The sequence below is a fragment of the Cygnus atratus genome, chromosome 6, assembly GCF_013377495.2.
Source record: "Cygnus atratus isolate AKBS03 ecotype Queensland, Australia chromosome 6, CAtr_DNAZoo_HiC_assembly, whole genome shotgun sequence".
Lineage (NCBI taxonomy): Eukaryota > Metazoa > Chordata > Aves > Anseriformes > Anatidae > Cygnus > Cygnus atratus.
In genome coordinates, this window is record NC_066367.1 from 25,725,590 (window position 1) to 25,748,553 (window position 22,964).

Sequence of the window (22,964 nt, forward strand, 5' to 3'; positions counted from 1 at the left end):
CCCCGGGTCTACCCTCCTGCCCTTCTTGTAGATGGGCGTCACATTTGCTAGCTGCCAGTCGACTGGGCTTCTTCAAACCCAACCCCTCAATAAACACATGCTTCAAGGCATCCTGATTTGGTTTCCAGCTTTGACATTTTTATTAAAGGCCACCTCTGCTTGGCAGTAGGCTGTTGCTTGTCCCTTGAGTGGTCACTTAAGACAGATCTTTCTGCATTTCTCAGAATACAAAGGGCAATTCATTTAACTTCCTTTATTCAGGACAGTTTAATGTTTGGTGTGATTTGTGGCCATTCAGAATGGTCCTTTTTGGGTTTTAAAGACTACATCTGAGTCAATTACAATCCCGTGTGATTCAATTTGAGAACAATATTGATTAAAAAGCTGAACAAAATTGAAGTTACCTTTTCTAAAGGGAACATGAAATAACATTAATTTAGGGCCTGCCTTTAGATGCACATAGCATCTAGTTCAGCTCCAGTTGCAAACACTAGTTTCTTAGGAACCAAGGAACAGTAAGGGCCAGATCATGGGACAGGAAGATTGTCAAGTGTTTAGCACCTGCCGTTAGTGACAGATCAATGTGGAGCTGACCTCGTATTAGTTTCCTAAATAAAAGCCTGATTTTTAAAATATTTACCATCCACTATCTCTCTTTCTGGCACGTGGGCTTCAGCTTCTGACTTCTTGCGTAAATTCAGTGCATAAAAGTTTGGATTACAGTGCATAAAAGTTTGGTTCACTTTCGAAAACCCAGTCTTCACCATTTGCTCCAACTATGTCCTGTCAGCCTGGTTAACCACTCTTTATAAAGAGCACAGTTCTCTGCTATGAGCACTAATACTGCTAATCTGACTGTTGTGTCAACCTTCTGCTGGCTTTCTGTGCATGCAATAAGTGCACCCAAATGCAGTGTGCAGTGTAGCTTTGCATCCGTCATCATTTTGCCCGTGGGTTGTACTGACATAGACATTACTTGAGAAATATGCTTTCTTCTTTCAGATTCTGTAATGAGAACAGTCCTTGTCCATTACCAATTTTTTGGTCTTCATGGGGTCCTTGGAATAAATGTAGTGTGAATTGTGGTGGAGGAATTCATTCAAGGCAGAGGTCCTGTGAAAATGGAAATACATGTCCAGGCTGTGCTGTGGTATGTACTGTTTATTGTCATTGCATGTGGGACACCTATTAACATCTAGCTTCTAGGGACGTGTTATTTAACTCCTCTCTCCATCTTGGTTTTATTTCTCAAGCTAGAAGAAATTGCTATCCTCAGCTCTTGCTGGAGAGGATGCTGAAATGAACTGGGAAGCAGAGAGGTGGCAGATTCCAGAAGTCAGTGAAGTTGGTTTGAGTGTGTGTGTGTGTCTGCGTGTGTGTCTGTGTGTGTGTATGGGTTAGAACAGACTGGCACACAGAGAACTTCGTAGGCCTCTCTACGCTTGATACCAAGTCCTTTAACTGGCAGCACTCTACATTTCTTTTATTCTATCCCACTCCCAAGGATGACCCTGTTGAGTCAAGGAGGCCCTGCACACATCAGAAATGAGTCTCGTTGTCATACTTGAGTAAACAACAGGTCAAACGCCCAGTTAACCCATCAATGAGGCAATGGCTACCAATTTTCTCTCTTTATTTTCCCTTTCCTATTCTGGCAGCTGTTTTGTGCAGATGTTTTAATTAGTTTTATGGAGAGCTTTCTTTCAGTGTAAGCAGATTTGATCTGGAACCTCCCATCTGTTCACAAGCTGTTTGGCATTTACTCTAGAATCATAAAGTCCTAAAGCATTACATTGCTCTCCCTCTGCCAGAAAATATGGGTTTATTTATTTATTTTTAGACAAGAACTCAATGCTTTACACTGGAATCCTCCTGCTGGTGGTGAGAATTGTAAGGACCCTGAAACACCACATCCCCATCCACCCGGATATTGGCTCTACTCTGTGGATGCTCATCTCTACACTAAGGATGGCAAATGTTTCGTAGTCCTCACTAGAGGATTCAAAAAGCCAACCAAACAAAAATTAAAAAATAGCTGTAAAAACGGATTATCTAAAACCATCTTAATACAGTAAACTTTTCAAGGAATAAACCTTACTGACATTTTGTCCTCATGGGGCTCCTCTAGGCCGACCTGAGAGCAGCGTATCAGGGTCACAGCAGAAAACTAGTTTGCTGTTATTATTATGCGCTGCCTGAATTATTCTCCTGCCCATGATGCACCATGCTTTCTAAGCCCCACAGGACTCAGATGGGCAAGAACACCTGAGTCAGCAGAGAAACACAAACCTGAGGGAGACATAAAAATAGTAAGCATAGTCCACCCTCAAGGTCCACCTGAGGCACCTCTGCCTCCGTAGTCCCCATGTTTTGTGGTGTGCCCAGCACCGTGTTGTACCTGTGAGGTCAGAGAAGGTGAATGGAGGTTGTTTTAGATCCAGAGCGTACCCCCTTGTTTTCTAGAGTATAAATACATCTCTGTCAGTTAGTCTGCTGCTGTTTGATAAGTAAGGTCAAAGTAGTTTTCCTTCTTGGCAGGAATATAAGACCTGCAACCCAGAGAGCTGCCCAGAGGTGCGTAGGAACACACCCTGGACTCCTTGGATGCCTGTCAACATCACCCAGAACGGAGCCCGCCAGGAGCAGCGCTTCCGCTACACGTGTCGTGCCCAGCTCTCTGATCCCCACGAGCTGCAGTTTGGGAGGAAGAAGACTGAGAGTCGATTCTGTCCCAATGATGGCTCGGCAGTGTGCGATACTGACTGTATGTATTGCCAGCTCCAGGGGACTACAGGGAAAGCCTAGATTTGGTGGTGGAAGGGGGATCCTCTCAGAACAGCCAGAAACTGGTTGTGTCTGCATAAATCTTGGCATGCACAACTAGTGTCACAGCAGAATGATGGGGATGGAGAGAGTCCTGTGACTTAGCTGTCAACACCGTTATAATCCCTGTGCTTGTGGTAGGGTATATATAGATCTATTCCTGGTACTGCCAAGCTGCCCCAAAGAGAACAGGCAAGCGATCAGGGTGTAGAGAGAGAAAAAAAAGCTATTCTACAGGATAGCGTGTCTTTACTTTTCTTTCTCTCTGGAGGTCCCCTTGTGCACTGCCTCTGGGGTTATTCCCTTCACTACTGCTGTGATCCAAGGCAGCGTCCTGAGGGCAGAGCCTGAACTACCACAGTTTGCTACCCAGAAGGGTCATTTATCAAGGTTATCGCTAGACTCAGTTTGTATGTGCACAGATTTTGTTTCCCTTCTAGCTATGCTGTAACCCTGTAACACTTGCTAAGAACAGAAACTCATCCCCAGGGCACATAAATCCTGATTGTATTCATGAGATGAAGTCCTTTTTAAAAGCTCAGCAACTGATTGATTTGTGATCATGTGGTGTCTTGTTTGTTTTCCTTGAAGCTCTTGTTGATGACCTCCTCAAGACTGGTAAGACCTCTGCACGGATTATCAATGGGGGCTGGTCCTTTTGGGGGGCCTGGTCTTCCTGTTCCAGGGACTGTGAGTTGGGCTTTAGGATCAGGAAGAGAACGTGCACAAACCCCGAACCTAAAAATGGTGGATTGCCCTGCGTGGGGTCAGCGATGGAGTACCAAGACTGCAACCCACATCCCTGCCCAGGTAACCATGATTATATTCCTGCATGAAATTCAGAGCTGTTCTTGCCCATCTTAATGGCAGAGCCACCAAAAATCAGTATTTCCAATCTGCCTTTTTTTTTTTTTAATTTGGGGGATTCACCCTTAATTTATTTGAAAACTATTGTAATGATCCATGTATGTAAACCACACACACTTTGGTGCTGTGACTAATGTTTCACCTAGGCTCAGAGGGTAAAACAGCCACGTCCTCTAAAGGAAGTAGTATGGTGGCTTGTCTAGCAGTGTTTTGCTTCAAGCAGGTTTGCTGCTCCATCCAGTGGAGGGCATGATGGTGCACCTGCACCTTTGTGAGGAGACGGGCTTAATGAATGTGACTTAATGCTGTGTAGAGAGATGCTTGATGTGGCAGTTCTTCTTGTGAACACTTGTTTCTTCCCCTTCTCCTGCTTACGTATTGTTCTTGCGATGGGCATCTACTCTTGACATCAGTTACCATTTCCTGCACAGCCAGCAGGGAGTATTCTTGCCTGGTTTCCTGGTTTTCGAGTTTGTCCTCATGTTTATGTTGCACTCCTGGTCCAGAATAGTAATAATAGACTATTGACTAATGTATTCTCACTCTCTTATCATTCTCCTTGCTCTATAATAGCTATCTAAGCTAAATTTAAGTGATCTTACAGAAATTACTTTGCCTCTTTGCAGTTCTTGCAATTATCTAACTCTGGCAATATAGTTTGTGGCCTACACTTGAAAATGCTGTATTATTATAGTATTATTATGATATTAAAATTCAATGCAAAAATAAAGTGCCAATGCAGGTAGGAAAACATGATCAGAATGTGTAGCAAGAGCATAGCAAGAGTGTCAAATATTGCACTCTGTGGCCTATAAAAAGAAAATAACTCTAGCACTATAAAGGCAGCTATTAGTACTATTTTGGAAACTCTTCAGTGGCTTTTCACTAATGTCTGTGCCCTTCTTCTGTGCTGTTTTCTCTCCCTGGACACTATGATGTTTTACAATCTATTGTAAGTGCATGACTGCTATTTCTCTGTGTCTCCCTTCTTCCCTGCCTCACTCAATATGTATACACAAATCCTGGGTTCATCTTGCACTAAGTCATGAGGTTGCTGTCTCCTGAAGTAGTGGCATGTGGACTTGAAAATCAGGTAGTCTAGTAACCTGACAAGAGGGGTTGGGAACGAGGGTTCTTAATTCCCTCCCTGGATTTATTATTAAAGTGTTATGGGACTGTGCTCATACAAAGCCTCTGAACTTCTCTTTTCTGAAGGCTGGGACTAAATGACTTGGGGTCCCCTGCAGAAAGGTGCCATATAAACTCCACTTAGGTTGTACAACACTGTTTTTCCAAGTAAATACGCTGTTGCTGTAGGTAAAGTGTCAGACAAGACAATATAATAACAATAAAGCTGTTTTATAAAAAGGTGTGTAACAACAAAGTGACTACCCTAAGGAATAGTTTCTATTATGGTGCTTTATGATGCAGTCCTTTTGTGCGTAGACTTCATTTGGTATCCACAGAGTGCAGCACCTTCAAACCCTCTCTTGATACAAAGCTCTTGTCAGGACCAAATGTCCTGGGGTGCAACAAAGTGCTAGCTAGTCTGGGCAGGGTAGACCTGGAAGGTGAGATACTGGGACTCTCCAGCTTTGTCATAGTGAGAGGCGTAACCAACTGCATGCACCTCTCTCTCCTTGCTTTTCCATACCCTTCAGTGAAAGGCTCCTGGTCTTGCTGGACTCCTTGGTCTCAGTGCTCAGCAACCTGCGGAGGAGGACACTACCAGCGCACACGGACTTGCACCAATCCAGCTCCATCTAGCGGAGAGGATATCTGCATTGGGCTGCACACTGAGGAGGCCCTCTGCAACACGCACCCGTGTGAAGGTAGCCAGTTCTCATCCCTGCTCCAGCTGGCTTGGGTGGTGGCGGGAGCAAGGCACATCTACAAAATGTTTAAAAAATAAATCAGGAACACCACCAGTTAGTAGCTTTTCTGATCATGCAGTAAATGTATACTGAACCAGGGAAAAAGCAGACATCCTAGCATTCAAATGAAACACATCACCTTTCTTTTTGTACTTGTTCACTAGACCATGCTTTGGCATTCTACTGCTGGCCAGGCAAAATCTTGTTAATGGACAAACCATTTAAAGTAAATGAAAAAGCAGGACTTTGGTTCTTGAATGTGGAAGCTACAAGACAAGAACAAGGAGTCATGAAGCATCAATCTGTGCAGTTGCTCAAGGGGTGATCCTTCCTTTTTCTGTCTTACAGACTGGCAGATGAATGTGTGCTACAACTCAGAGTTTAGGGTTCAGATCTGTGCTGGTTTTGATTCACCATTGTGTATTTCTGATCCAGCGCAGGCTGACTCCTGCCCTTAGGGACCTTAGCAAAAGCTTTTTAACTGCTATAATTTGTGCTGGCTGCTTGGGGTATGCCTGGGAGGCAACCTGAAATTTGGAGGTCCTGGTGCAAGATTGCGCCATCCAACTCATTGTACATCTTTAACCACAGAGTTGATATAGGAGCTACTGAAACAACTCTGCACAGTGCAGTACTCCACCAAGGGCCAGTTCAGTCTGTGTTAAGAAAACTTCAATCTGGCAAGTAGGGTGTGATGCCTGCACTGGTATTTGTCTTGACATAGTTAAATCCACTGAAGACCACTGGATTACATGTGTGAGAGGCCCAGGTGAAGATCTAGACACCTTCCAGCATGGGAGAAGTTTGTTTTCCACAAGGGATCCTCTTGGTGATGTTGTCCATGTGTTTTCCTGATCTTGGATTTAAGGTGGCTGGTCAGAGTGGTCGGAGTGGAGCCTGTGTAATGAGGAGGGTATCCAGTACCGCAGCCGTTACTGCGAGGTGCACAGTCCAGACTCTTCTCAGTGCGTTGGAAACAGCACACAGTACCAGGATTGCCTGTATAATGAAATTCCAGGTATGTACAATGTTGTTGGAGAAGGAGGGGGTGGGCCAATTCAGAAAAGCAGCTCATCCCCAGAGTGTCAAGCTAGGGTGAGGTATTTTCTACTATAAAAGGGGTTTGTATGCTTCTGGAAAAACAAGCAAACTGAAGCATATGTTATCAACTCCCTTGTTGCAGGCACAGGGTAGCTGGCGTTCCTTTGGGGTAACTCAGCTCTCTTGTAAAACAGAATTACCTAGTTCTGTAATAAATAACTAGTATTGCTTCACCTGAACTGAAACTTTTAACTTTGCATAGTTCATCTTAGGCTGGGTTATGAAAATGAGCTCTGTTCTCAGCATGGATGCAGGCAACAGAAGGTCCTTGAGTTCAGGTATCAAAGGAAGCATCCTAAAAGACTGAAGAAACAAGGTGGGGCAGGTGAAGATAACTGGCGTGTGAAGTGGGGAGAATAATCAAGTGTCTAACAGAGCAGCATGGTTGATGGATAGACGGTCATTAACATTTTCCACTCTATGTTTTGCAGAAAATGAGTCTCTCAGGAAAATATTTGATATCTGTCTAGGCTGAATAACACCTTCCAAATGTTCTTTTCTGGACTATAATGACCTGGCTTAAAAATCTGAGATATCTAGACAGTGGTAGTCTCTTTCCCATGGTTCTCTCAGCTACCTTCTTTCCCCTAAATTGAAGAATCTAAACAGTGTTCAGGTAACGGTACTGTAATTGTCAGGTCTTTGGAGAGGTTTTGTTGCATGTGGTTTACACTCTGAGCTTTCCATTCAGTTTAGAGAGACTCTCAGCTTGCTGCAGAACACAGGAGCAGCTTTTCATGTCTGGAGCTTGGGGGGTGGTTAATTATTTAAAGGAGTAAAGTGGTGGCAAAATGACAACTTTCTCCAATATTCTTCTCTTTGTTTAGTGATCCTACCAGCCTCCAGCATTGATGAGAGCACAAACTGTGGAGGTAGGATGCCACTAACTATATATCTTGTTTTTATCTTAACCTGGCTTCTTTTCTCCCTGTGCAGTATCAACCGAACCATTAATCTATACAGTTCACATCCCAGTGATTGCCTTAATTCCACTGGAGTCTTGCTGTCTGAGTCAGACTGGAGGAATGTATCACACTGGCCACTTGTCAATTCCAAGATTTTTATTTATTTGGGGGTTTGGGTTGGCCACCAAGGGTCATTAATTACCAGGGAGCAAATTGCTTGTCTATCTCTACCCACTGGATAAATGGTTCAGGAAAATGAAGGGATAGTCCTCATTTTACCACTGTATGCCTCCAGCTGTTTGAAGGCAGGAGTTTTTAGGTAACCTATAAAGATTTCACCAAATGGGGTCTCTTAGCCAGTTCCTTTGCTGATATAGGACTAGATTAGAGTTTATAGTTGTCCTCCAAGCACTTTCTTTCACTGAAGTCCTCACCTCTCAAAGAAGTTGTCTCCTTTCCGCATGTAAATTGGAAAGATCCAGTCATTAGTGTCACTTCTTGACTGCCCTAGGAGCCCCTGTGATAAAAATCCAGACTGAAGAAAATGGCAAGTTCCTTCGACATTTTAAAATGCTAGTTTCACACTAATGACTATGTCAATTCCCACTAGCATCACACCCCTGCTTTCTTGAAATCTAGATGATCTGCAGGCTGCCAAAATCTCTTCTCTCCATGCAGATCATGGCAAAAAAAAGCATGCCACGTGTGGAATGGAAATGTGGCCTCTCGGTTTGTGACTGTGGGGCAATCAATGGAATTAAGATTTCGGCACCTACCACATAACAGTCGGCTTTCTGCATCACTCCTCCCCCTTCAGAGAGTGCAATGTATCTATTTCAGTTCCAGGATTTCTTCCTATGGCTGGCCTTCTTCTGTTATGCTCTGTATTCTCATTTCCTTCTTTTTCCACCAGTATATTTGCTGCTGTAATCTGCATTTTACCTTAGCTAATTTTATTAATTACTTAGCATTCTACAATATTTGGCAAGGAAGCCAATCAACAGAAATTCAGCTGATGCATCTCAAAAAATCCGTATTTTCCAAGTGAAGAATCAAAAAGTTTCCCCTCTGGGGCTCAAGTACCGCAGACAAAATTACTCATTTTATCCCTCAGATACTGCTAAAACTCACCTGAAAAATCAGGTGGGTCTTCAAAAGGTGAGAGTGAAATGTAAGAGAGCTTTATGTTTTAGAAAGGATTTCCTACTGTAGTGAATTGGGAAATATAACAGTGAAATGAAACGTTCACTACAATATAAGCAAAGCTGGACAGGAGGAGAATGAGACAGTGTTATGTGGCTTCACTGAGCACAGTTGCATATTCTGTGTTTTAGCTCTCATGAGTGAGGCAGGGCTCTTTTAGAAAGGAAATGTCTTTTGGGGAGTCTTACAACATTTAGTAGGAAATTACCGTCTTTCTGCTGTTTTTTGGACCATCATCCAAACACAATAGAAAGTGGTAATCTTGCAATAGAATTCTATAGTGTGGTTTAAAAAATAAATGTAGCTTGTCAGTCTAATAAATTCTGTATGTTCCTTACTGTAATTATGATTGAAGTGCATTACTTTGCTGTAGGACTCTATTGGTTTGGTTCCTTTTAAACTCAGGAGGATATTTTTTAACTAAAGATTAGAGGAGAGCAGCAAGCTAATGGGCAGAATTCATCTGAAAAGCGTATCAGTTAAAATGTAAGATGGCACCAAAAAAATGAACGCCGTGATCAGACTAAGAATGAACCTCATTTAAAGCCACTCTCTGAGTAGTCCCTTCCATTTCTCTGCACACAGTTAAGTCAACACAGCAGTCTGTCCAAACGAATTGGCTTTTTAACTATTACGGGAATTTTACTGCTGCAGACCCCACCAAGCCAATACAGCCATTCCCCAGGATGGCTGCCCTGGAGGAGCAGCAGTGGAGAATCCCTCCCAGGCACTAGGCCCCTGTCATTCCTGTTTGAAAGATTACAGAGCAAAAGCAGGGGAAAGGCAGTAACGTTTGGGGTCACCTTGCTGATTCTTTTTCTGTAGATTTCCCCCTGCACACAGCAAAAGGCAACAGGGTTGTAAAGTTTTGCCACCCAAGGGTGCCTCTCGTTGCTTCGTTAACTTGGTGGCTGTAAGGGTCACTAATGTTTCATCTGTTCTTGGTGGAGATCTGTTGGTGATTCATTTTACCGTGGGGTTTGAGACTCTGAAGGGAGTGAGGAACGAGGAGTGCTATTTGACTTTCTTCCCCCACCAGCCGCAGTGGGGAGGCAGGCACTCCCAGCGCTGCAGCTCCTTCCTGGGGTCAGCACTGTGCTTGGAGGGTGCCGCTGAAAGCCCACGTGGAGAGATCTCTGTAGGAGGCTTTTATAGTCCAGGAGCTTCTCTTTTTGAAATAATCGCACTGTAGCTACCCCACTGGCACCTGCCTGCAACTGCCTTCCTATCTTTGTGGAGAAAGCCAACCAAAGCAGTTTTTTCAAGCAGTTACCCCCCTTTCCTTTCTTCTCCCTATCATTCCCGTTCCCTTGAGGACTCCTGTTTCACTGTTAGCAGTACAAATACACCTCTGAAGTAGTGCAGAGGTGGCCAGGGCAGTACCCCTCTGTGAATAAGTAAGAATGCTGAGCGCACTTGGATTACACGGGGGAGGAATGTGTCTCTCCCCCACCCGACACACAGTCCCATAGGCATTTTGGGCAGCTGACAAAAAGGACTTTCCCCTCCTTTCCTTCCCCTTCAGAGAAACACTGAGCATTTTTATCCCCTTATTTCCATGACACGCACATGCTTTGGAATCCATTAACGTGCATTGTTTGTATGGCTCATTTCTTTAGCTGTCAGCTTAACATAATGTTTAGTTTCAATATCAATAGAGGGGAGAGAGGAGAGACAGGGAGGGAGCTTTGAGAAAACAATGCATGAACCTGTTAAACTGCACAAGGCAGAGCTGCAGTGGGGAGACCGATTTGCAGGGAGATTATGTCAGTTTATGTTGGAACGTAAGACTCGGGCTTCAACAGCTTATTAATGTTGATCCCGAGATGTCATAGCTCTGATTTGCACCTGTGGTCTTGTCGGGAGAGGGAAAAAGGCTGTTCTTTAAAAATAGCATCTCTTGTCATTCCCTTGCAGGTTTTAGTCTCATCCATCTGATTGCCACTGGGGTCTCCTGTTTCTTTGGCTCTAGCCTCTTAACGTTTGTGATTTATGTGTACTGCCAGCGCTGTCAGAGGCAGTCCCAGGAGTCGACTGTTATCCACCCAACCACTCCCAACCATCTCCATTACAAGGGCAACACAACCCCCAAGAATGAGAAGTACACCCCCATGGAGTTCAAGGTAGGGTACTTGATGAGAAATACCACAAACAGCTTGATACTACCTGAACAATTCTGTATTTATGCCGTGGTTTGAATTGGGTGGGTTTGTGTTTCTGTGCCCAGCTGTTGGCATTACATATGGGGCTGAAGGGGCATTTAGCTGTGCTATCACAAAGGGGTTAAAAAGTCCCATTATTGCAATGGGATTTTGTTCTGTTTCACAGTACTGATGAATGCCAGTCTGGCAAGTACATACCAACATACTCCAGGCCATTCTGACTATTGTATGTATACAAATTGTCCTCTAAGAAATCAGTAAGAGCTCGGTTCAGTGCTTTGTTAGTGCATGGTAAGAGGAAACGGAGGGGAGGAAGAATAAAAATGGAAACTTCATTGGACAAATAGCTGGGAAAATGCTTATTGGTAGGATGAGTTTCTGGAAATGCTTTAGGAATTGCCAAATTGGAGAGAATGAGAAAGTAAAGAGGGTTCTGCACCCTCTGTCAGTACCGGACAGGATTTATCCTCAGACAGGCATGCAGAAATTCAATAATAGCAGCAGACCTGGGAGCTGAGGCCTTAGGAGAAGGTTGAAGGGGCACAGTCTGTTGGCATGTCTGCTTGCTAAAGAGAACATCACTCATTAGCTAAGAAGACAGGACTAAGGGTGCAAGAGACAAGGTGCCAAAACAGTAGCACACCACTGTACCTGAGTATCAGTCTCCAGGTGAAGTGAGGGATCAGAGAACTGAGCAGCAGGATGAGTGCAAGCGCTTTGTGTCACCGTGGGAGGAACAGCCTGCCTAAGGTCACTTGAACAGCATGGAACATTGTTTGGGATGTGACACAAAACAGAAAGAAACCCTGCAGCTGCTTATTCCTTTGTATAGCTCTGTGCTGTTAACATTATGATTGTCTGTTTCTACTGATGTGGCCTGGCTTCTGACTGAGGCCCAACAATAAGATCAGCTGTGGGACCATTGCCATAGACTAAACTCCCTGGGCGTTGGGAACTGTTTCTACATAGGGACTTTATAATGCAGGGCACAGGACAACTCCTGATAAATGGCCATGACTTGCAATGTAAATACGCATCAAAAGTAAGAGCTTGCATCAAGTCATTTGAAGAGTCGATGTTGTTTTGGCGTTTTAAAGGAAAACAGTTTGAGGTGGAAAATAACAGACCAGTTGGGCAATAAAGATCTGCTCTACTCCTTGTGCTGAGCATTGCAGCCCCTCAGAGGATTCCGCTGTTTATAAATGCAGTCTCGAAAATACATTTCCTAGCAGCGTAAGGCTACAGTTGCATACAGTTTAATAAGAATGTGGCATCATAATGTGAGTCAGCATGGATTTGTGGAAAGTAAATCATGTCAGGCAAATTGGATTCCTTTTTTAAATTAAATAAATATTGATCTAGATGGGAGGGAAGCGGCAGACATATTGGGATTTTCAGAGGCTTTTAACAAAATTTCACAGGATGTATTATTCTGTACACTCTGCATACACGGGCTAGGTAATAAATTATTAACACAGGTAAAGAACTGGGACCTGATCCTGGAAGCTTCAAACTATGACAGTAATCCTTTCAGTTGTGTGAGGAGTTGTGGCAAAGTCAATAGGAAGACACAAGTGAGAAAGGCTTGCAAGAATGAAAGTGAGCAAGAGTATCCCCTTATTTCTTACATAGCAACAAAGAAGGTAAGAGGTAATTTTTTTTTTTGTGGGCAAAAGCAGATAGTTGCAGGGTTGGCTTTGTATTAACATTTTCTTCATAATTTATACTGTGCTATCTTACCAGATTATGCTAAAATAGGAAGAATAGTTATAATTTAGAAGAATTAAGTTGTTCCCAGAATGATCTTGATTGACTGGGTAAATGGATTCTGAAATGCAATATGTCTATGCAAAGCGGTGCAGTGGAGTAGAAGTAATAACAAGGCCAAGCAAAGTTTAAAATAGCAGCAGATTAGTTAATGCAGTATCAGGAGGGAGTTGACCTCTTTGATAGATCCATCTCTGAATACTTGATCTAGTGTGTAGCAACAGTGAGCAGCTGTTAGAGACTTCTTTCATGGGACATAAAGAGCCCAGGCACTACATCAAGTTTTGAAAAGTCTAGTTTACGTGAAGGAAAGCATCAGCTAACTGGGACTGTATGAGTTAGGCACAGTGAGAAGGGACTTGGACACAGTGAGAAATAGACCAGATGAGGCTTATTTATAGAAGGTTAGGAAGTGAAACAGTTCAAGTGCATAAATCTGCAGTCATTTTACAGACAAAAAATGTTTAGGAGCAAGGGGCTACTTGCTAAGAAAACCTCAGTCATATTCATTGTGAATGAGGCCAACAGATTTACAGGAAGTTTATCAAGTGAAGCCCCTTTCCTCTATTCCTGTGGAATATTTCCGTATGTTCGTCTTCTCCATTGGCCTGCCTTTCTTACCCTTTTGCTTGAAATCTTCTCGTTTAATATTATAAATCTGCCACTCCTCAGTGTTGCCTTGAAGAACATAGCATTAGTGCAGTAAAAGGAAGGCTCTGTGTACTCTGTGCTGTGTAATTACAAAACTTGTTATTAGCCAGCGTTATATTTAGGAATAACTGGCAGATTTTTCTAAGGGTCAGGAGGGAATTTTTCATGCCTTCAGGAAGCATGTGTGGTTTTATTGTGATGCTACACAATTAACATTCAAGTGAAGGTGGAGCTAAAATTCACCTTCTGGAAAAAAAGAGTTGGACTGAGCTTGTGTATGGGCCCATTTGAATTTCAAACGTGTGCACGTGAAAGAAAGCGAAAACACCTGAAATTCCAGATTTGAAGCCCAAGTAAGTTTCTACACAGCAGATGCCAAAAAACCTCCCCCAAACATTTTTTAGTTGATGAAAGCAAAAGAATTGTTGCAGGTTTGTGTGTGTGTGTGTCAAGGAGTTAATCAACCCATGATTAAGGAAGTACATGGTGTGTAGACTATTTTTCAGTAGCAGAAAATGATAATATACCGTGACATAATGGCAGCAGAAGGCTGAGCATATGCAAAACTCTATTATTTCTATTCTTTGATAATACCAAGCCTTCTGCAACCATCTTTAGTTTGTTTTCATCTTGAAATCTCTTTGCTCTCTAACCAGCAGGTGAACACAGTAGAAAGTTTGGCAATGTTACATTCAAATGTATAACACTGAATGCAAACGCATAAATCAAGGTGAATTTTATATGAAGGCAGATTTTAATGAAGGAAGTGCTAGCTGATACGAGTCTTGTTGGACATTTCAGCCCAGCAATGCAGTAATGCAGATCAGATGTAAATATCATACATAATGGTGACCTATTGATCATTTAGCTGATGCTAACTTGTCTAGGCAGTGTTTTGCAGAAGAATGTTTTATTTTTGCTGGCTGATTTCCCCTTCCTGTTTTGATTTCTCAGGAATGCTGTGAGGTTTATTATTAGCTATTTTAGCCATGATGTCTTAAAAGATTTCATGCACATGCATTTACCAGCAGCACGTTGATTTTCATTTGTTATTCACAGATCGGAGGGGAGAGACCTTTTGGGTCACCTAATAAGCAGTTCATGTTTCATTAATTGGTTAAAGTTCATACAGCACTCTGACAATATTGAAGTCCATGCAGAACAAGAGCATAATGAAATAAAAATTATCCGCTCTTCACATTTTGGCATGATGCGTTAAAGAACCATCTACAACCTTTCCAGTACTGCCACACCGATTAGTTAATATCTGGCTATCAAAGTAGAGAGAAGATCCTCTTTTGTGACATCTTGCTTCAGCTAGTCAGTGTCTTACTCATGTGAGTTGCTTGTTAGCATCATGCTGATGGAAATCCAGATGATCCTGCAGTAGAAGCAGGAGGATGTAGGGTCGTGGTTGAGCCCTTGTGAATTAGGAGCTCTAGGAACAGCCACACATGAAGAAAAGGTTTGGACTGAACTTCTTCCTCTTGCTATATCCTCTGCCAATAAAGAGAGCCAACTTTTTACTCTACACGGGATGTGGACAGGCAAAGGCATCTGCACATTGGTCCAAATCCAAAATGCAATGGCCTTTGTATCAAGCCAGATGTGATTACTGAGAAATGTAAGTTTGCAGGATGGTTATGATGATGATTCTGCAGATTTTCTTCTCGATTGTGCTGGACAGACCTCCCTTTATCCTTCCTTCCTTAAACATAGCTTTAGCCATGAGTCATGCAGTCAAACTCATTCTGTACTGACGCCTCCAATAAGCTAGGGAAGCACTTAAAAGCATTGCATCTGTTCTAGGCATCACTGCTGCTCTTGTAGAAGTGAAGGGCCAAACACGCAAGTTGTACTCAAGCAAAATAGTAATTTATGTCAATGAGCAAATGCATGTGGGGGAAGGCGAGGTGAAAACTGAGTGAGATAGCAGGATATGACAATGAAAAATGGAAACTAAATATTTGATGTTTCATCGAGTACCTCAGGTTTCTAGGAGGACACCAGAACAATGCACATTAAATTGAGTAGGACTGTGAGTCCTGTAGTTGCCCCAAATTATACAGCAAATAAAAAGCCAGCTACCAGAAAATGGGGAAATATTCACTAGGTCACCCAGGACTTGATATAAACTAGAAGATAGAATGAATATTTTTAAATGAAGTGAGAACAATGCTGTTGAGAATCAAATGGGAGTGCAGAGCAGACACCCCCTGTGGAGGGCTCCAGACACTGTGATCCACACTTTACTGATCCCAAATAATTCATGACAATAAAATATCAATGTGGAAGGTTATGAAACAGAAACCAATTCTGTCTTTGGAAGAAGAAGCCTTCTGAATAAAACAACAGGACAAGTGTTTGGCATGGCTTCCAACACTGCAATATGAAATAAAGCTCAGGGCATAGGAAAGTGGATCCCTCTTTGGATTTTAAATGTCTGTTTCTTGGAGATGGTCATTTTCACTGCCACTGAAAATCACACCTATTTCATAGCAGAGAGACAGCAAGTGGTTCACGTTAAAATGAGCTTTAACTGTTGTCAAGTGCCACGGAGGAATGTTTGTCTAAGTCAACCTTTGTCTTTGAGGATGTTTGTTTCTCTCTGCCATGGAAAGACTTGAGGCTTCAGTGTCCTGTTGTTTAATTTGATATGTTACTACTTCAACTAAAATTGGCTAACCCATTTATTTGTAGTGATCGCAGCACATACACTAATAGCACTGTAATATAAGATTTTTCTTTTCCCAGTGACCCTGTGTATCACTGTATATCATTCAAGCCCTGGGAAGTGACTGTAAAGTTCAGACATAAGCCAAGAGCTGATGATACCCAACATAGTCAATAAGTTATCAACAGCCTCCCTTAAGTACTTGCTTTAGCTGGATGGCATTTGAGAGAGAGATTTAACTGATGTAATCAGCTGGAAAAAAATAAATACAGATATGTATATAAATAGAGTAAATCAGATTGAAACATAAATTTTGTTCCCAGTGAATTTCATGTTTTACAAAGACTATTTCCCCTGAACAAAGTGGCATTTAAGAACATTAAGTGCTTGAATGGTAGAGTACATATTTTTAGTACTTACCATGAGTATAGTATTATTTGAAAAAGAATAGTAGGGGCAGGGGGTTGTATTGGCAAAGGAGCATTCTGCCCTTTCTTGTATGATCCTACAGTTGCAAATATCACTTCAGGGGACTCTCAATTTGCATAATGCCTGCTAGGAAGGGAAAGCAAGAGAGCTTACTGATGGGGAAAAAAGGATTAAGTGGTGCATCTCAGTCAAAATCTATTTTATCTATCTGTCTTTTCTCCTCTTTATGTCATTGGGTTGAGTGAAATTGAGCAGTCAAGCATGCCTGGAGGTGTGGCTGTCCTGGGATGATTGTGCCTGTGCAGTGATGTGCATCTCTTGGAGGTGTCCTCACGCCATGGCAGCAGTGGCTCAGCAGGCTGCTGTGTGCATGTCACAGCTCTCACCCTCGTATGTATGCATTATTTAGGAACAGAGGAAACTGCCAGTTCAAGTCTGAATGTTTCCTTGCTCTTGCGCTCTTTGAGATGCTAAGCAGTTGCTGACAATGATCCCCCAAAGGAAATTGTTTGCCCCTCCATCCACTCTTCATGCAACCCCTTTATTACTCTGTAGGGCTGCTGTTACTGATCTGGAGTTGGGAATCCACATCGTGGATGGATCTACAGTATAGGCTGGTCATCACAGATGCTGGTACTGCCTTTCTTTGGGGTTGTGTTACTGCAGCTGAGATGGTCTGTGGACACAAACAAGACAGGTTTTTAGGTAGAAAAGTTTTATTTAATTATTTATTTATTAGATCAAGGAGTAGCTGGAAAAAGCTGGCAGCTTTTTGAGCATATGAGCTACTACTTCAGACCTGGACAGGTGTGTGCAAAAGTTCATCCAATTTTTCCAGCTATATTAATTGATCTAATAATCGATAACTACTTTTTTTTTTTTTCTGGCAATTCTTACCTTTCCTGATTTCTCAGGGGTTGATTTGTATTTCCCCCACCCACCCACCTGTGCTGGAAGGAGAATTAAATGAAGTGCAGGAATGGGAATAACAAAACCACACTGCAGTAATGGCTGTGTACTTACATGACTTCCCTCTACTGGCCAGAATAGGAATATTTCAAATATACCCTAGTCCCATTTGCTAAAAATTAATGGTTCTCCCTTGTTCCAGGTGCTTAAAGTGGTTCTTCTCTCCTTGTCTCCACAAAGCTCTGTCTGGCACCGGTATGCACAACAGTCAAACTGGGAAATCCTCAGTGCTTCCAAGATATGCAGGAAGAATTAATTACGTGTTTGCAGAAGAGTTTAAAGGGAGCCCTGAAGGCAGTGAGCTAAAGTAAAGGCAGAGGATAATATTGGACAAACAGTAAATAAAAGAAAATATAAACTTAGTAGTACACTTGGAGGATAGCTGCCTCACTATTAATCTGGAATAGTTCCACTAGCAAATAATGGATTTTTAAGTAGAATTGTAAAGAAATGGAGCTGCATACATACAAAATAGCTGTGTCGGTTTTCAGAACCAGAGCTCGATGTCCAGATCTATTGTGGCAGTTCTGAGGGAGTACTGCTGAAATACCCGAGCTTTTTTTTCCTGAACCATGACAGCACTGTCCTAAAGAGCAACCGAGAGCATCGTCAGGGCTGCTCAAGATGTCTGGTTGCTGCCACAGCACAGGCTGCAGAGGCTACAGCAACAGTACAGCCATTGCCACCTTCCCCCAGAGCATCATTTATATATGCACAACAGGTTTGGCATAGGGTGAGCAGGCACAGCTCTGCCTACGTTCCCCTGTAGTCAGGAGGAATCCTCATTAAGTCAGCTCTAATGTTGTCCTGAGATTTGGCACAAAGCATGTGAATAAAGGAAAGAACTGAAAATCTACGGATGAAGGAATCTAGATGGACCGTATCCCAGAGTCTGTGAGAACCAGCTAATGAACAACTCCAATTATCTTTATAAATATCTTGGATATTGGATCTTGGGCAAACCCTCATTGCCATGAAATGCAAAGGTAACACAAAAGCGTTCATAAGAAAGCAGGCCAATTTCCTCCCAGCTAATTGAGTCACTGTTAAGCTACCCAAGTCCAATGCACTAAAGTCACACAAGTAGCTCCAGTAACTCTGTGTGGGAAACACCAGTTGGATTTGGGGTTAAGAGAAAATATCTGTAAGCATACATGCACAATCAATAAAGTATGCCTTGACATTCCCTATTCAACAAGGCATATCAATGAGGTGTTAAACCCCGGATGGTCTTTACAATTTGGCAGAGTCAGGACCATACCAGAGAGTGAAACCAGGAGAAACAAATGGGATTGACTCGACTGTGCTTTCAGTTACAGCGATGGGAACTCATTGAAACAAATCTGTGTCATTGTTAATATCTGAAACCTGAATTAATGTTGGAGAGGCAACATCTTACATACTCTGATGAAATGAAAGGTGCTTGGGTGGAACTGACAGCTGAGTCTGGACCGTAATGCTGAGAAGGAAGAAATCAAACATGATCACTTTTTGCACGGAGTTTCAGCCTTTGTGGGTAAAAGGAAAGCACTAGACTGAGCTGCATGAGGGCAGATTCTCAGTTGGTTAAAAATGTAGCTTCACTGGTCCATACACTTAAAGAAAAGAGTGTGGTGTTGGTGTCTGAAATAATCTTGTGACATGTAAGTGCAAATTGGCTTGGACAGGAAGGCTGCTGCAGAGATTGAAACCTGGCTAATGGACTGTAAACATCGGGCAACCGTTAATGGGAACATACGGGGCTATGGGGAGGAGTTGTTCAGGGCACTGCAAGCAGAAATGCAAGGTTTGGCTTTATTTAATATCTTCATTAACGAGCTTGGAGAGGGTACAATCAGTGTGTTAATTAAACTAGCAGAAGATATTAAACTGGGAGGTGTGTCAAAAAAACAGCCATCGGTATAGAAATAATGGAAAATGACCTGGAGAGGTTGTAAGTGTAGAGAGGAAATAACAAGGTAAGCTGCTGCATGGGGAGAAAACAAAGCAATCGTGAGGAAAATAATCAAAAAGCAGCTATTTAGAGGGTGGGAGATACTTGGAAAGCAGTAAGCCTATAAGGGACGGAACAGAGTTAGCAGATGGCAAATTAGGCCCAGTTTTTACTTTTATTTCTATTTTTACTACGTCTTTTTTTTTTTTTCCTTTTCTTTTCACCACTGCAGTTACACCTTTGCAATTCTCAGGCTAAACGTAGCCCTGTGGGCTGGCACAGCTCTGCATGAGTTATGTTTGTAATTTACCACCAGAAGTGGCTCGGAGGCCATCTGAAAGCTCAGGGCTGCTTGCTCCACCGTGACTGCCATGATGCAGTGCCAGCTGCCTGCCCCGGACAGACCTGCAGCTGGCCACCACCGCCTTGCTAGTTACCATCAGCTGAAGCCCAGTTGCTGTAGGTGTGAACAATTTAACGTAGTTTCAGAAGGCTTTGATCATACCTCTGGTGAGTTAGTTTGAGTCCGATAGCGTGCCCAAGGGCAGGTGCTGTAGCTCAAGTGATAAGCCTCTGTAGTGATGCTGTTGTGTGTCAGGGACCCAGGAAGGGGGAGGAACAGCCACCGAGGCATAGCAGGACAGCAAGGAGACAGATTACACTGTCCCACACAGCTGAGATCATGTCTGCTATACCCTGTGCACCAGCTATATTGGGAAGCAGCACAGGGCAGCCCTGAATTCCTCTTTTGTGTCTGGGTACCACGTCATGGGTGTCGCCACCACCAAATTACTGGCAAGCCAGGGATAAATAACATGCTTTACACCAGACACCTGCACTTGCCAGTGGGAAGACTTCCATCGACTCTTTGGACTTCAGTTCCCCATTCAGAAAAAAAAAACGTGGATCTAGCTCCAAGCAGGGATGCACTTCAGTTTGCCTTATTATTACATGCAGTTTGTTTTGTCATCTTACTCATGTGCTTAAAGCCAGAGATGTGCCAAAGCATCTTTCTGACAATGGTCCTTTACGTTGCCAACTCTGAAGGTTTTAAAAAGTTTAAAACGGCAGTAATATAACCGCATTCCCTCCCAAGAATGAGGATAAAATAGCTATTTTCAAACAGCTATAGAAAACTGTAGCTATTCATTTTCTTATAATTGAATGTTAGTTCCATTGTCAACCTGAGCACATCCACAGATGCTGCCGTCATTTGGGGGCTGTTTAATTTATTTACCAATAACAGTGAACAAAGAATTTCCAGGCTAAAAATATGGTAAGCTTCCATCCCAAAGAACATGCAATCATAAGTTTAGTGTCTCAGTGGGATTTTTTTATATCTCTTTTCAAGAGAAAATACCTTCTTTTACAGAAAATAGGTTCCTCATCTGTACATCTACACTGTACAGATTTACTACTGTAAATCCTGCAAATAGCCTTATTGAATTCATTGGAAAAACTGAATGAATAAACCTTGGCCAATGCTACCTTTGACTTCAGCTTAGGCAGAGCTCAAGAGAGTTTCTAAAAGCATCAGGTAAGATAGTTTGTTTAGCGTAAGGCACTAAGTAAATTTTTAAGGAAGATCAGAAGGAAGAATTGCTAAAGACTTATAAGGCACTTGTAGCTTGCAGCAAATACATGGGTCTCATAAGGTCTTTCTGGCAGCTTTGTCTTTCCAGCGCTGTTTGTAATGCATAGCTTGAGAGGCACAGCAGTGTTGTGGCATCCGGTTGATCAGAAGAAAGGGAGCATGTGGGTGGGCCAGATGTCATTTATTTTCCTGGTGTTAAATTTTGCCAAAACAGACTCTTTTAGTTATATGGTTTATTTTGTTGAAATGTAATTATAATGCTAATTATTTCCAAATTTACTGGTTAATTATAATTCTGAGATCTCTGCGTCGGTGCTTCCAGAGATGTACAAGCTGTGGAAAATGTTTCTTAATATTAATATATTTCTGCAACCCTAATTCGTTTGGCTAATGTTCCTAGAACACAAAAAGTAACATCCTGTAACAAGAAGGCACGGCTAGCTCCATAAAACAGCTGATCTGTATCGAAAAGGCATTTTGCTCAATCTGATTTCACTGCAAGAAACAAATGACTTTAAAAGAAGCACAAAAGAAACTGAATGTTGGATCTTGGATGCATTACATCATTGCACAATTCCCTTAAGCGTCCGTTTTCCGGGGGGATGGGGAAGAGTGTTGGCCATCCGACTGTTGCTACAGGATGTATGCTGCATGCTGTTCCAAGGAAAATTGGAAACGCTACTTCACTTCTAATTGTGCAAATGAGTTCGGTGGGAATTCTGTCCCTGATTTCTGCAGATGCATAATGCAGGATGCACATGGGCTCGGATTGTGTATTGCCAAGAAGAATGGCCTGACTACAAAGTTGCTGCTTGGTACCCAGACCTTTATTTCAGACCTTTGTCTCTGTCCACCGTGGATGACCAGGGTTAGCAGTGATGGGAGTTATGACCCTTTCTTCCCCAGTTCCTGTGCTCACTCGGTGAGGAAGGAAAAGGGGAGGTTTTTTTCTCTGTAGTACACTGGGGTGTTCAACATTACAAACACACTTGCCAGATGGAAACTTCCAACTAAAAGCTAGACAGGGTGGTTTGAAGCTGACCAGGAAGGTGAATAAACTTTTTCTTTCTTTCTTTCTTTTTTACCTTTTCAAAGAGGAAAGTGTCATGGATGAGAAGGGGAAGAACTGAAATAACACTTGGTGAAAGACAGTTGGGGAACTGTTGAGCTGGAGGAAATTGTTGCTCCACTGACTTTGTGGGGACAGACAGGCTGTGTAGTTGGTGAAGATTAACCTACAAAAATCTCGGGAAACTCACTGACGTTTCCCTCACGCCACCCCAAAATAGAAAACAAGATCTGGAGCTCCATGAGAATACTGAGGTCTGCTGGATAGGATTAAGGAGACCGTGTCATTGCCTGTCACCCCGTGGGAACTGTATTTACTTTGTGGCCCTTATTTTAATATCAGTGGTATGTGTATCATAGGCTTTTTGAAGCATCCTTTTCGCTTTAGCTTGTTGAAAATGACAGGGGATTCCTTTTAATTGGGGATAGAAAGATCTTCATCCCTTTTCCAAGTCAAGTTTTGAAATTTTCATGATGGTTTATTGAAAATTGAAACATTTGATCTGTTTATGCGTGTAAGAAATGTTTATACAGCTCGTACATGCAGCTGTAGGATGGGAGTAGCACTGAAAGTCCCATACTGTTCCACATGAAGATGTTTTGATACATCTGGGAGAGTGTAAGCAAGTAGGTCAGTGGAGTATGACTTAATGATTTGGAGCAGAGGCAGAATTTGGGGGAGTAGTGGCAAAGGCTTCGCTGGAGGAAAAGCAACAAATGGAAAATCTGAATGATGAGTTAGGCTAAAAAATATCAATGGTAAAAGCTGAGCTAAAGTAAATGTATGCGTATGACCCAATGCAGTCAAGTTTAACACATCTGATGCTTGTCTTTACCTTGGGAGAAACAGCCTGTGCGTGTATGTCAGTATTTTGCCTCCTGCATGAGTTCCAGGGAAAGAATAACACGCAAGGGGATACCAGTAAACTTTCCCCTTGGATTGT

General features: G+C 42.5%; 1 protein-coding gene across 6 annotated transcripts in view; it reads left to right on the forward strand.

Annotated features, from left to right (window-relative positions):
- Window positions 1–22,964, forward strand: part of SEMA5B (semaphorin 5B) — a 274,579-nt gene that overhangs the window by 240,761 nt on the left and 10,854 nt on the right. For all 6 annotated transcript variants that reach the window (XR_004777167.2, XM_035536719.2, XM_035536718.2 and 3 more), the window contains 7 exons: window positions 1,003–1,150; window positions 2,539–2,764; window positions 3,415–3,633; window positions 5,352–5,522; window positions 6,433–6,582; window positions 7,493–7,537; window positions 10,691–10,896. Coding sequence is in view for 5 of the 6 variants with exons in the window: in XM_035536719.2 (XP_035392612.1) it covers window positions 1,003–1,150; window positions 2,539–2,764; window positions 3,415–3,633; window positions 5,352–5,522; window positions 6,433–6,582; window positions 7,493–7,537; window positions 10,691–10,896 (1,165 nt within the window). In the remaining variant the exon portion in view is untranslated. The remainder of the gene's footprint in view (window positions 1–1,002; window positions 1,151–2,538; window positions 2,765–3,414; window positions 3,634–5,351; window positions 5,523–6,432; window positions 6,583–7,492; window positions 7,538–10,690; window positions 10,897–22,964) is intronic.